Raw genomic sequence first — 13828 nt, forward strand, 5'->3', positions numbered from 1 at the left:
TCCATGAAATTAAATTTCTTAGTCGCCCCTGGATTTCATGATTTTTTTCAGATCACACATTTTGCTGCTGTAATTTCCTTGCTTTTTGCAGCAAATTTAGCAATTTTTCCCCCTTAATCACAACTTTTACACATTTTAATATTAACTAAGTTAAGAAATAGATCAGGAGCAGACATGAATGCAGCATGTATGGAGTCAAATGTAAAATTATGCAATAAAATGTAAAATAAATGTGCAGTAAGATGCATCACAAGAAAATGCTGTTTTGTAGAATTTGCATTGAATCCCAGAATTGATAAAGGATGGAGGGACTGTTTATAGCTTTTTGAGGGCAATGATTAAGTCTATGTATTGTAATGATGCATTATAGTGTGATGGAAAAGAAATAAGGGCACAAGATTACAACCGTACCATTTCAAAGCAGGCATTTATTGAAGTATTAATGTTCTACACCTGACAAACTGAACACATGAATTGTGTTAAAACTGACGAAAGAACATTTCCTGTGAAATTGTTGTGTATAATGAAATATATATATATATTTTAAAAAGAAATGAAAAACATAATCGTGTCCATTGTAAACATGCACCGAAATGACATTTTCAATTGTCCCATTTCGCAAAAAGTTGTAGCACTTAAGAGAAGTAGAACTTTTGCTAAACAGCCACATCTCAGGTTGGACCACTACGTGAAAAACACTGCTGACAGTCAACCAGCACACTGACAAGAGAAAACATTTTTCATCCCGTAATCTTGACCCATTTTAAAAGATACATGCACATGATAATATAAAGCTTGTATTTTTTTTTTGTCATAAAAAACCGACATATACAAACACTTTGCCTGAAGTACATAAGGAAACTTTACCTCATTTAGTTGGAACTTAAACTTTGATTGACACAATCATACAAACAATAAACACTGAATATAAAGGAAGCTGGAGTGTGATTGGTATAAAAAAACAAAACAACTGTGTATGAGGCTGAGGTACAAACATTGGAAATTACTCCACAAATGACAAAAGCTTGCATAAAGATTATCCAAGGTCGCATTAAGCAAAGGTATCAATTGTGGTCGGCGCCATTTATATATACATTTAATCCTTGAAAACAATTTAAAGTCATTATGTGGAGGTGACTGAATATATATGCATTCACACTAAATGCTGTCAACTCAACAATACATCAGACAGATTGGAGCACGTCGAAAATATAAACTTAGTCTTGTTGCCCCAAGTCCTGCACAAAATACTGTACTGAAATGTTTCAAATGTATGGCTTTATTCACTTTTCTAAGATGTGTAACTTATGTCAGATTACTTATTTTCTAAAATATGCATGAGTAAAAGGATTAAACATTGATATTGCACTTGTATGGGTCATTGCTATGGACAGTCCGTAAGAGAGAAGGGCTGTGACGTTACAGTGGCCTGTAACAGGAGTCAGGCTGCCACATCCGCAGATCCACCAGAATCTGGTTCAGTTTCCTCATCCACAGATTCCTTTCATCCTTGGTGTCGGCACTAAGCCAGTTTCTGGACGGATAAAAGAATCAGATGGTCACCGGAGCCAGCTCACACACACACACACAGTTCATAAACATGTTTGGATATGAGCAGGTACTCACTTGGTGACACACATGGTGTTCATGCACTGACTGACGAGTGTCTCTTTGTCATCTTCCTTCTGTGGTCTGACGGTGATGAGCTCAAAGGTGTTGGGTCTGGCGCAGAACTCGCGGTTGGCAGGTTCCACCCTGTTACTGGTGCAGTTAGCCAGGTTGAGGCGACCGATGGGATTCTGACGAAGCGGAACGTAACGCAGAGCAGACACATGAGACTTTACCTACACACACTTGGGGTACAATACAATAGCAGAGTCATGTCAATATTGTGGAGATAAACCCAACCGGTCAAGGCAGATGGCTGCCCACCTAGAGTTCTGCCTGCGGTGTCTTCCTGTTAAAGGGGAGTTTTTCTTTGCCGCTGTTGCTCATGGAGGAATGTTGGGCTTCTTTAAATGCTCTGTTTGTAAAGTGCCTAGAGGTAACGTTTGTTCTAAATAAAGGACATGAGAGGGGTTTACCTTTCTCTTCTCATCGTCTGGGTAGGTCCAGTAGGAGATGCAGTATCCTGACAGGACACACCACCTTCTATGCCACGCTCCAAAGCCACTAACATCTTCAAACATGGTCTGGGGAGGAAAAGAGGAAGCTCATTATGGCTGAACTGAGCTTCAATCACTGGTGAATGTTTGTGTTGAGATGTAAGGAGACGGCCATGTCTGCTCCGCTCACCAGGAAGCCTTTCTCCTCCACCTTTGTTGATCCAACTTCACACTGCATCTTGAGGTATATGTGGCCATCCAGAGGGCACAGGAACGGCACCTTCACACCATCAGACAAATATTCAATCAAACACTGGGGCACCGCATTGTCATCAGTTCAGATATAGTCCACATATTCAAGAAGTGATGAAGCATGAAGGTTAGAAATCAACCGCACGGATTCCTCGTGATGAGATTAAAAGCAGGTATGCTAGTGAGACAATTAAAAAGAGATTTGTCATAGTTTCCCTCTCTCCCAAGTAAACGGAAAAAAGGACAATCGAGCAAGTAATAACCTTGTCATGAAACATGCCACTGAGTAGATCTCTGTCATTCCCTTCATAATTGATCTAAAACAAAGATATTAAGGCAAAGGAATGAGCACAGGTAGAAGTCACTGTTTCACGAGAACAAACAAAGTTACAGGCCGGTGACCCTGTTGCTTTCCCTGTGCCGAACTTCAGCTTCACACATTTACACGCGTCGCCATTTTAAGTCAGATTGCGTAAGAGGCTGTGTGCATTGTGTTTTGACCTGAGGCTTTGAGTGTTGAGACTCATAACTGTCCCAACTTGCATACAAATTGGACTTAGACGTAACTTGGGGACTGCCTGTACACAACAATAACAAAATGTGCTTTAAATAGTAAGGGTGAGAGACACGAGGGTATGTTCATACCTTCTCCAAGGCAAACTTATTTGTCCCGATAGATGAAAGTGTAAGCTTGTGCGAGCCAACCAGGGCGAAATGACTGGTGCGGACCGCATTGGGGCCTCCTGGACTGGCCACAACTGGAGACACACAATGATTGAGATGTTTAGAGCAAACCTCACAAGGAGAAGGTGCGTCTTATATTTGACATGATCCTATGAGCAAATGCTGTCTGTCTGTATACAACTTGTTTTAATTTGGCATTTTGACGTACCTGGTGTCTGGACACTCTTCTGCAAGGACAGGAAAAGGCACATTTAGAACATTGAACATCTAGAACTCATTTGCGTCTGACCGTTAATGTGACCTTCTTGTAACAAACAAATAATTAGGGCGGTAGGAAATGCAGGCTTACAGTAATAGCGAGGAATCTCTTTGGGGTCATTGCCTGGAAACGTGAAAAACAAAAGAGTTACAAGCTGTTTCCGGCCTTTTCCGCTATATCAAGAACATTTATCCGCTTTAATCGACATTGTGCAGGAAAGCGACACTAACCCACCAACAAGTGAGGGATTAGATACAGAAACTTTCCATACCGACATACACAAATCATGGGCCTCATGAACCTGTTTCCAGATTATCTGAACGTACACACATACACACACTTTTTAAACATTATAACGTGTTGCTTCGCTGTACAGCTGGTGAAGTGGGGTGAGTTACCTTCGACTTGCTGGCTTTCTTCTTTTTGTCACTTAACAGATCTCGCTTCTGTACCTAAAATCAGAAACTCACTTAGCTCTTAACAGTCAAATAAATCCATTCAATAATAAACTCTATCACTCAAATGCAGCAGATGAGGAGGAGTAGCCTTTACTTTGTATCGTTCCACTGTGATATAGTACAATCACATTAAAAAACAATACTTATAAGGCAAAGGTATCATCATCATCATCATCATCATCGGCCCATTTCAATTGGTGGACACATTTAAATCAATGATTTAGTTGGGAACAAGTTGATTTCTTCAGTCCAAAGCCTAATGCTAATGCTAATGTTAATGCTAATGCTAAAAACAAAAGTCAGCCAATTCATTTTGACACTTTTTAACTCACCAGGCCATAGACTTCAACATCAATTTCAAAGTCACTGGAGACGTCAGATCTGAAGATGAAAAGGGAGAAGGATTCATTAAGGTCATCATGAGTTGACAAATTAATTTAACAATGACAAAAAACAATGATAACAAAGCTAAATCGCATTGAGAGATGAGAATTGCAGACAAAATCAATCAAATAAAATAGACAACAATGATAAGTGAATGTTTTCGCTTTGGTGTGAGAGTTGCTGACTCACAAAGTGTACTTGGTGGTGAAGGTCAGAGTGTCTCCCCTGATGACGTTGTGGGTGGTTGCTAATGGAGTAGCCACAGTGTTCTCCGCTCCGGCCCGAAGCATGACAAAGAAGGAATGTTTGGTGGAGTCTGAGGACAACACAGAAAGAGAGGTTGATTAAGCTTTTCTAAAAGTGGAGAGCACAGAATCTTTTTTATTGTGCCAACATGTCCAATAGTGTGGATTACAATATGCTAAACTAATGACAGTGTCTTTAAATTCTCGAGCCACAGAATTAAATATGTACATGTTGTTTCCGTTGAGTTTGATGAATCCTGCTTACCTGGTTTGTTGGCAGTGGAGCAAACAAAGTCTGCTTTGAGAGGAAGGCGCAGCTCCTGCAGGGTGATGGAGCCCTTTGAGGCGGAGGCGAGTTCTGCCGGGGCCTTTTTCTGCTGTGCTGCGCCCCCCTTCAGACGGTCCAGCTCTGCTTTCAGGGCCTCCCTCCTCTCCGCTGACAAAAAAAAGTAAGGAAAGTTTATTTAAATCACAAATTCAAAGCAGGAAGCAACCATATATTACACACATTAATAAAAGGCCTGGCTTTACACATGGGCCTTTTAAACCAAATTTACAGAGGATAGTCTTAGGCTGACAGAGTTCTGACCTACAAGAAAAAAATCGGGGTGGAGGTTTGAAGAGAAGTCAGGAGACTAAAGTTAAATTGCATAAATCTTTAATAAATGGCCATTTTAAATCAGTAAAGAAAACTTTACAAAGCTTAAGCACTGGAGGTTGTGTGTGTACTGTTGTGTATTCGGAGTGTTCAACGGAACAGAAAACAGTTGGAAATCAAATCAGGATCAAATCAATCAATCATCAGGATATCGACCCAACACAGTAAAAACTTCTCCGGTTGTTCAGTTTGTTAAATTACTTGGATTATACATATTATATAGTACAACCACATTTTAAATAAACACACAGGTAATTTGACCTGCCGCAAAAGTTTTAAGCACGATTTAAAATGAACCCGCAACACCCCCATTAAAACAACGCACACCTACACCCAACACGTACTGCTATACCTAGATACACATAGCGACACATGCACTATAGGTCGTTGTGATGTTGACACAATTGTGTTTATACTGTTGTGTTTTCAGATATTCATGGACACTGGACAGCTCGTTGGAGAAGTACGAGTAATGGCTGATCATTTACAGAAATAATTGTCAATGTGCTTATTGAGTTATTAAGTGCTTGAAACTGTTAAAACGCTACTTCTCAGTCTCATGTATTCCTGCTGTAGGTTGCCATATACTGGCTACTTTAACTCACTTGCCACCAGCAGCAGCCTCTCAGCTTCAGCCTCCACCTGGGATCCTTTGCCGTGCTCTTCATCTGTGCAGCAGTTGAGTGCCTGGCTGGCCTGGTGAATGACTGTCTGCTGCAGGTTCACCTCATTGGTCAAAACCTACAGAAATATGTGAGATTAATGCATTTTCTCACACAGATTGAGATTCTCTAAGCGTTTTGCTGGCAGTTTGACACATTCCATGGCCACATTCTATTCATACAGCTGCATGTGACAAAACTCTGAGCTTGGGCAACAGAATGGCACAGACGTTTGAAAATGTGTGCTCCACAGGCTACATTGGTCCAGATCAGTGGTTCCCAAAGTGGGGGGCGTAGAGAAGGGGGGGGATAAAGTTACACAGTATTACACCGTTAGACTACTATGATTGATTTGTCACTTAATCATTTATTTTGTTTTGTTAAGGAGAGATTTTCCTATCTACAAAAGGGGGGCCCTGCAGAAAAAGTTTGGGAACCACTGGTCTAGATGCCTGCTTTCCCTTACCATACCAAGTTTAGATTCCATACCTTCATCTTCTGCTTGAGGCTGAAGTTACTGGCTCCTCTTTGCTCCTCGCCCCTGTTTGACACGTCTTCTTTCCTCACAATGACCTGTTTCACATGAGGTCTCTCAGTCTCCTTCACCCTGGTGGACCTGTATGCATCAATGCTAAAACACACACACAAACAACATATTAAGACGTTTATGAATGAGACACCAGGAGCTGCGATACTCAGTGTTTACATTGAGATAGATATAGTTACCTGTAGGGCAGTTTAAGGTCTTCGTCTAAGGCTTCGGCGCTATCTGCGGAGGCGGTTCGTATCATGTGGGCTCTCTGGAACTTGCTGGGTTTGGGAACATTGTCAGCGTTGCCCTTTGCGTTGAAAGAACTAGCTGGAGTGGACGTCTACATGAACAGACATGATAGATATGAAATGAGACTATGATAACAAACGAGAACACAGGAGTTGGGGTGACAACAACATGCATACAACCACAACATTCAAGAACTTTGACACCTTCTACTGAAAGCCCCAAAAAGGTTTAAGGACTTGTAGTTATTTTGACTTTTTTCTCATGCCTGTATGCGGCTGCACTGCTCAATGAGGTGCGCTCAGCTGTCTGAAATCTGGGAGGCGTGATCAAGTCAATAAAACTAATTTAGTTATTAAACAGGTGTTGGTAGATGGGTTAGAAAGAAAAGTCTGAGATTACCATCATCCTCCCCCTCTCTGGACTCTTTACAGCAGCCACCGTCTCTGCCAGTGGGGCAAGAATAGACATGGAGGAGATATTCAAAGCTTCTTCCTCCTCCTCGTCCTCCTCGTCACTCTGCTCCAAGACTCCATCAAAGAGCCCGTTGATCACTGCCGAGTTGATGGACTGGTCGACATTCATCTCGATCTCCCTGACCTCCTCTTCTTCGGTGGTTTCTTCAGACGGCTTCTCTACAGTGAGGGTAACGCTTTTCAGAGGGCTGGATGTTGAGGCTGGAGGTGATGCCAACAAAGCACATCCTGCAATTGGACATAACGTATGTTGTAAGATTTGAATATACATGTTATCTTATAAGCTGTTTTCGTCTAAGGTGATTTCCACAGGCGACAACTTTGCAAGATGGAACTTTTTGCACCTTGCACCCTGGCAATAAACATGTAGCTGTAACAGCAACAGGCATCAGTGGATGATGAGAAGATTGTAAATGTGTTAGATATAGAAAAGCTTTATCTAAGCAAAGCTGGAGGGAACACACCACAACCCAAACAGAAATAACTTGTTTAGTACCTGTAGGAACAGAGTTGGTGGTGGTCTCTGTTCTCTCAACAGAGGGCGCTGTTGGTTCATCATGCGACTGATGTCTGGCAGCTTCACACTCCACAGCTACCTGTTCCTATGAAACAAATCATCTCTTAATCAGAACATGATGCTAACTATGGAAGTGCAACAGGTCTGATGTGTTTCAGATGCACTTGTGCCGTTAGCTGACCTTGCGCTTGGGATTCTTGGGATTTTCATTGGTTTCTTCAACTTTCTGCTCCTCTTTGTTTTTCCACATGTTGTTCTCTTTTTGGAAGCGACCGCGAATCTGAGCCAGCTCAGACTCGCGCTCCTAAGAAAAAGGATTTTCATAAATCTCAAGTCTTCTTTTTAGAACCAAACTTCACTTATAGAAAAAGCTACAGTGAAACTTCCTCATCAACTTCATGAACCTACCAGCTTCTGCTTTTGGATGAGATCAGTGGTGGTTGTATTCGCAGCCTGAGCAGCTCTGAGCCTTTCCTGCACCAGTCTGGTGTTTGGTGTAGCTGATGGAGTCACGGTGGGAGTCACGGTGGGAGTCCTGGCCTGAGTGGCGCCGCCTGCAGGGGAGCTTTGGTTTGCACGCTCCTGGCACCTCTCTCCAAAGCGCCCCAGGAACGACTTCACTACTGATGGGAATCAATGAACGGTACTTCAGCTGACACAGACTTTAAATTCAGGATATTTTTTTGTTGTTTGTTGAATCTGCCTCATCCATTCTCTATTTTTACACATGCATGACTCACCAGGTGCTCCAGCGGGAACTTTTTGCTGGAGAGATGATGGACCAGCATTGGCGGGCTTAGCGGCGAGGTCTGGCTTCTGAGGGCTTGACGTGAGGTTGAGACCCCTGGAAAAGCCCTGATTCTTTAGGGGGCTTTGAGGAACTGCTGCTGAGGAAGAGGAAGAGGGGCAGGTTTTTTGGGGACTTGGGGGGTAGACGGTCCTCTGGCAGGAGTTCTTCTGGGGACTAGTCACCGTCTGAAGTGCAGGTTTAGTCTCAGGGATGTCAGCCTTCTGGGGGCTCGGGAGAATCACTCTGCTTGGCTTGGCTGGACAATACACAACCTGCTACAAAGAAAGATTTATAGTCAGCATTATTACCCATTAATATTGTTGATTGATATATGTTCTATCTATGCCTATGTGAGCATTATGTGTTATGATTAACCCCATGGTGCATTAAAGAGTAGATTTAGCTGACATGTTGACTTGGTAGCCTCCATCAACAACTGTTCCCAAGCATATCAACCAAACACACACTGAAACACACGGATGAACATTGCATAATTAAATATTCTCTAAAGCTACCTGATTAGAGCTGGGTGTGGGTTTCTTGTTTGCAGCTGGACTGGACACCACATGGTTTGCAGCGGATGGTTTAACGTTGGCAGCCATGTTGGCATCTCTACAGGCAAATTTGGGAACAGAGGCTGCACCAGGCTTCCCTTGTGCAGTGTCCTTTGGAATGATAGCGTGGCTGAGATCGTCCTCCCAGGATCCGATGGTGGCGGCCAGATTGGCCAGTCGGCCTCTCCTGCCGAGTGGAGGGCCCGAGGACGCGGGGAGAACTGCGACCGGTGCGGCATCAGCTTGTCTCTTTGTGGAAGGCAGAGGGCTGCAGTCTGGAGCTGCAGCTGAAGTGCCTGAAACAGAGGCAAAGATGAGAGATCAGTTAACCAAACTGGATTGGAACTGTCCAAGATGATACTTTCACATACAGGCAGACAAACTGAGCTGTGTATTATAGAATGTGTACATTGTTTAGTTTGTTTCTCATCTTCACTGCTCAACATTTAAGAGATGGAACAAAAACCTTTGAATAAATGATGAAAAACAGATTTACGTGTGTGTGTGTGTGTGTGTGCTTCATACTAGGTTAAAACAAATGATAGGCATCTCAGAATATCCAAATTATTCTGTACAATGCAAATTAGGTTATAGCAGTGGTTCCCAAACTTTTTCTTTGGCGCCCCCCCTTTTATAGATCAGAATTTCTTCCGGAATTCACTGGGTTATAGGAAAAACAGGTAGAAATCTTCAATCCCTCACCATCCCAGCACTTCCTCTGCTCTGCTAGTCTCTGTAGACGAGACTTCATGCCAGCAGCTGATGGAGCTGGATCGTCCTCTAGGTCCTCCTTCCCCCTGTGCGGGGTCCTCTCTGCATCTGTGCTGCCTGAAGTCTGAGGAGGCATCACAACCATCCGCTCAGGCTCCGGCTGTACGCTCATCTTCTGCTCCGGCCGAACGTGAGCGGCGGGCTGGAAAGCAGGCATCTCCACGGACGACACGGGTGGGACAGGAGTGAGGACCGTCTTGTCTTTCGGAGGATCGGGTGTCGTGAGGACAGCCGGACGTGTCGTTGTCAGCTCCTGGTTCTCGTCTTTTGAAGGAGGCAGGATATTTTCTCCTGAGCATTTGCGCTTGGAGGGAGACGGCTTGGCAGCCTGAGGAACTGAGAGGAGGTAACCGGGAAACATTTGACTAAATTAGAAATGAAGAAGTAAATGGCCACTGACATAGGAAATGTTAAAGACCACAGTTTATGAAGAGCAGTTGTGTTTACAGCCATCACAAATAAGCACAGTAACAATAACGTAGGTGCCTTCACGTTCATACCTTTATCACTGGCAGGCTCACTGATCACACTGTTGGTCTCTGCCAGTGGCTCTCTGGCCCGTTTCACCATCTGTCTGTTTGCATTTGGTCTCTCTGCCATCTTCTTCTGTAAGTTCTCCCTGCGGGCCCGGGTCCGCTCCAACAGTTTCTGGTTTGACAAGAGCAGAATCAAAAATCTCTTTTCAACAATGCCTGATTTTCAAGGATGGGTGAAATTCCTGAGTTTGTTTTTGGCTACAAATGGAACTAGACATCTTTGCTGCAACTTGTGTTAGTTTGGATGACATCAATGTAGTAAATGTAGTTTGATGACATCACTGTTGTTCATATATCTAAGTGGGTCTGACACTGTTGTAAGCAAAACATGAAGCAACTCTTTCACTCTACATTTGACTTGACTTGTAGTTTTGTGTTTTTAAACCTTGAAATGTGGAATCTCTTTACATGTCCATTAAGAACCACAATGAATGAGCACAGAAGTGAGCTTGATCTTCTTGTATATGGAGATTTGACACAGGAACAGGTTTGAGAGCAATCGTTCAGAACGGTAACGCTGCATAAAGTGCTGTGGGTATGAATCCAGTTTTGCATGTGCAGTTTATTCAAAGTTACGTTCTCTAATTTGTGTCACTTTTATACAAATTGAATCTGGGGACAGCAAATACTGGAAATGTGATGGGAATGCAAATTCATCATGTTCGCTGCTGCTTTTCTACATGACAACAAGCTAGGGTTGCCGTTTGCTAGGGTTGCCAAGGGTGACCATTTGTCATTTCAGCATGTTTTTGTTAAATAGTGAGCACATTCCCACCACACAAAATTGGCTTACACAACCGGTACAGCGCTTATGTATCCCAGTAGACCCTCAATCTTGACCTGTGGATTGATGAGTCCTTAAATGTGCTTGTGTAAATAGTTTTGTATTAAATTAACATCCATATCTGTCACTTATTCAAAATGGACTAAATAAATAACTTTTGCCCCATATGTGCTGATGCATAGGAGCCAACACAGCCTTGATAACTTAACCCCATAATTCTATATGTGTGTTAACTTCACTAGTAGCACAGCGGCTCCTCCTGCACCGATTTTCAAAAAAGGCTCCTTTGCTTGCTGTCCTTTTTAGGTGACATCAATCCTTTGGTCTCACAGTCTGATTTACTGCTCTCTACTGTGCAAGACCCAACACATTCCAGCAGCTGCACTGTACAGCCTCACAATGCCTCAAACTAAGTGAACGTTGGAAAACTTGAAGCTGCCTTTACCAACATTCCTTTGGAATGAGCCACTCCTGTTTATGGCTGTTTACTGGAACCTTACCCTTGGAAATGGACAGAGCAGTGGAATAACAAGAGCTGGTAGTAGACATGACTGGTATTATATACGAGTCATGTCAAAGTTTAGTCAGCCAAAACAAGAAAAGAGAGAGAATGTGGACGAAATGTTGGATACATTCCAGACTGAAGCATTCTTCTGCCTTAATTGGGCATTTGGGTTTGAACAGCATTGCGTTATGCGGGTTGTGTCGTGGCTGAATTCATGGAAAACGCACATGGATATGGAAGCTATACAAGTCAGAATATGAATGAAATGTAGAATGAATAGCATTACTTATCTACGTCTTTTATTTCAACATTAAATTGATCGTAACATCAGTCAGAATATTTGCTATCATGTTGCTGACGACTACATAAAACGGAACATGTGACTCGCATTTACGGAACAAATGTAACAGCTTCCCCGGGTGAAATATGTGTATAAATAAACTGCTGTTAGTTGGCGGTTTGATGTGAAACCGTCGCTCAGTTGTTTAGTTAAAATTCGCCTTAGGAACAAAAGACAGAAAACACGACGTGAAGTTAGCTTTAGCGGGGTAATGCAGCCATTTCCATTTAGCCATAACTCGGTAAATACGGTAAAATTATTCAGCAACTCACCTCAGTAAATGGATCCATTTCCGACACGGTTTATCAATAAAACAGTGTAGTATCGAAGCCAATACACCAGAGTGTGTACGGAAATACAGCAGCGAACGCCTGTCAACTCTCTTCTTTTCTCTCTCTGTTGCTCTCTTTGCACTAAACGTCTGTTCAAATTTGAATTTCCGCGGAGTGGCTACTGCGCAGACTCCATTAGCTGTACGCGGCCCTCCGGGACCAATCAGAAACGCAGAATGAGGTTGCACATATGCATGGCCAATCAGCGACTGAGAGGATAAAACAACGCTCACTGTGAACCAATCAGCAGGCCGCACTCTTTGCTATGTTTGTACAGGCGAGGCAGGACGGAAAGCATGAGGTCAACAAGCGGGTTAAAAATACTCTCAGGAACCAGGCCAGAGAGACACACAGGCTCAACCTTGTTGAAATGAACACGCAATCCTAACCGTAATTCTAACTGTAGAATTATTGACAGACTTTATAATTCAGCTAATAAACAAATCACAATAAAATAATAGAATCACTGAGTTACAAGTATGGAGCTATTTGCTGTAAAAGGAACTTGAAAGAATGTCATCATCCAGGATTTTTTTTGTAGTCTTAAATTAAATTAAATCTATTCCAAAAATTAATGTTGTGGCTAGCAGTTCATTTAAAACATTTATTTTTTTGTCATTTGTACGTAAACTATGTATCTGCTAAGTATCTACTATCTACTAGATACTCCTGCCAGAGTAAAAAGTACATTTCCTTCTGAGTGATATATAACCATAACAAATACCTCTAAAGTGACCTTAAGTGCAGTATGACTAATGATGTTTGTAGTGAAGTTTGTGTGGATCTGGTGGAAGGGACACGTCATTATAACAGATTATGCTGATTATTCACTGGACACCGTCACTGGAAATCCACTCATTCCTCTTTCAACTTTCATTCTGTTGATAGCACTCGCCAAGCATAAACGAAATGAATAGATTCAGAACAAGGGAGTTCATTGTTCAAGTGCAACCACTTCATTAAACGCATACATAGTTCTTCAATTTGTAGCAAAATACAGTAAATTGTGTCACAAACACAGCAGCTACAGCAGAAGGTAAGTCGATTAGTAAAATAAGCTATTTATTTTGAGCTGTAACGTACATTTTTTGCAATCGAAGCTACATATGTTGCACATTTTGCATAGTTATATCTGTATCCCTTTGTTTCAAGCCTGGTATGTTTTACATTTCTAAAGATCATCAAATGTGTTTAGATTTGCTGCTTTTGGTAAAAATATGGCATTACCCAAACTGCCACTGGGGGTCGCTGTAGGAGAGACGAAGTATCGTACTCTATCTTACAATAATGTATAATGTATAGCTTACATTATGTTATTTGCCGTTTTGGGGGCCTATTAAATATATGTTGATATTAAAGGGACTACGTTGAAACATCCTTTCCCCCAAAAACATGATTCATCAAACTGAGACTACTACAAATGATCTTTGCAGGCTGAGTCCATGTGCTCCTTAAGTGTCCATCCTTAAATAGACTAATAGAATGATGTGACAATAGGGCGTTTTGATATTAGAAACACGATTTTTGTTATTGTTATCCTCAGAGAAACTTCATTTCCCATGAGCCTCGTTGTTTCTGTGTAAACCATGGGAACAACGGAGCCCAAGCAGAGGCTTTCTGGAGGTTACGTCCCTGTTTCTCTGTGCGTCTGAATGAGTGTAGGCGGGACATGTAACTCCAGCTGGTCACCATGACAGTGTGGTCAGAATCATTCCTGCGACTTCTCTTCATGCGTCTC

The 13828-nt window shown here is 42.3% G+C and overlaps 1 protein-coding gene across 1 annotated transcript; it reads right to left on the bottom strand.

The window, feature by feature from the left end:
• Positions 1-95: 95 nt before the first annotated feature.
• On the bottom strand, positions 96-12176 carry anln (anillin, actin binding protein). Its single transcript, XM_076157150.1, has 23 exons — positions 12031-12176; positions 10094-10241; positions 9525-9929; positions 8784-9118; positions 8219-8543; positions 7887-8101; positions 7660-7782; positions 7458-7563; positions 6888-7189; positions 6434-6579; positions 6197-6338; positions 5651-5786; positions 4653-4823; positions 4332-4458; positions 4091-4139; positions 3699-3752; positions 3391-3423; positions 3250-3268; positions 3003-3115; positions 2296-2385; positions 2085-2192; positions 1627-1799; positions 96-1534 (listed from the first exon to the last, which is right to left on the bottom strand). The coding sequence occupies exons 1-23, from the start codon at positions 12046-12048 to the stop codon at positions 1420-1422; spliced, it is 3453 nt and encodes a 1150-aa protein (XP_076013265.1). The 5' UTR covers positions 12049-12176; the 3' UTR covers positions 96-1419.
• Between the last annotated feature and the right edge of the window lie 1652 nt (positions 12177-13828).

Source organism: Genypterus blacodes, unplaced genomic scaffold, assembly GCF_046128005.1.
Source record: "Genypterus blacodes isolate CSIRO-AG114 ecotype Tasmania unplaced genomic scaffold, CSIRO-AGI_Gbla_v1 ptg000072l_1, whole genome shotgun sequence".
In the NCBI taxonomy this organism is placed as follows: domain Eukaryota; kingdom Metazoa; phylum Chordata; class Actinopteri; order Ophidiiformes; family Ophidiidae; genus Genypterus; species Genypterus blacodes.

What these genes read in the sequence shown, in the direction of transcription:
- anln (XM_076157150.1), bottom strand. An exon ending in GCAGAGGAAGTGCTGGGATG is followed by an intron (nt 9,119 to 9,524) that starts GTGAGGGATTGA and finishes CCTCTGTTTCAG; the next exon opens with GCACTTCAGCTGCAGCTCCA. An exon ending in AGAAAGCCAGCAAGTCGAAG is followed by an intron (nt 3,424 to 3,698) that starts GTAACTCACCCC and finishes TCACGTTTCCAG; the next exon opens with GCAATGACCCCAAAGAGATT.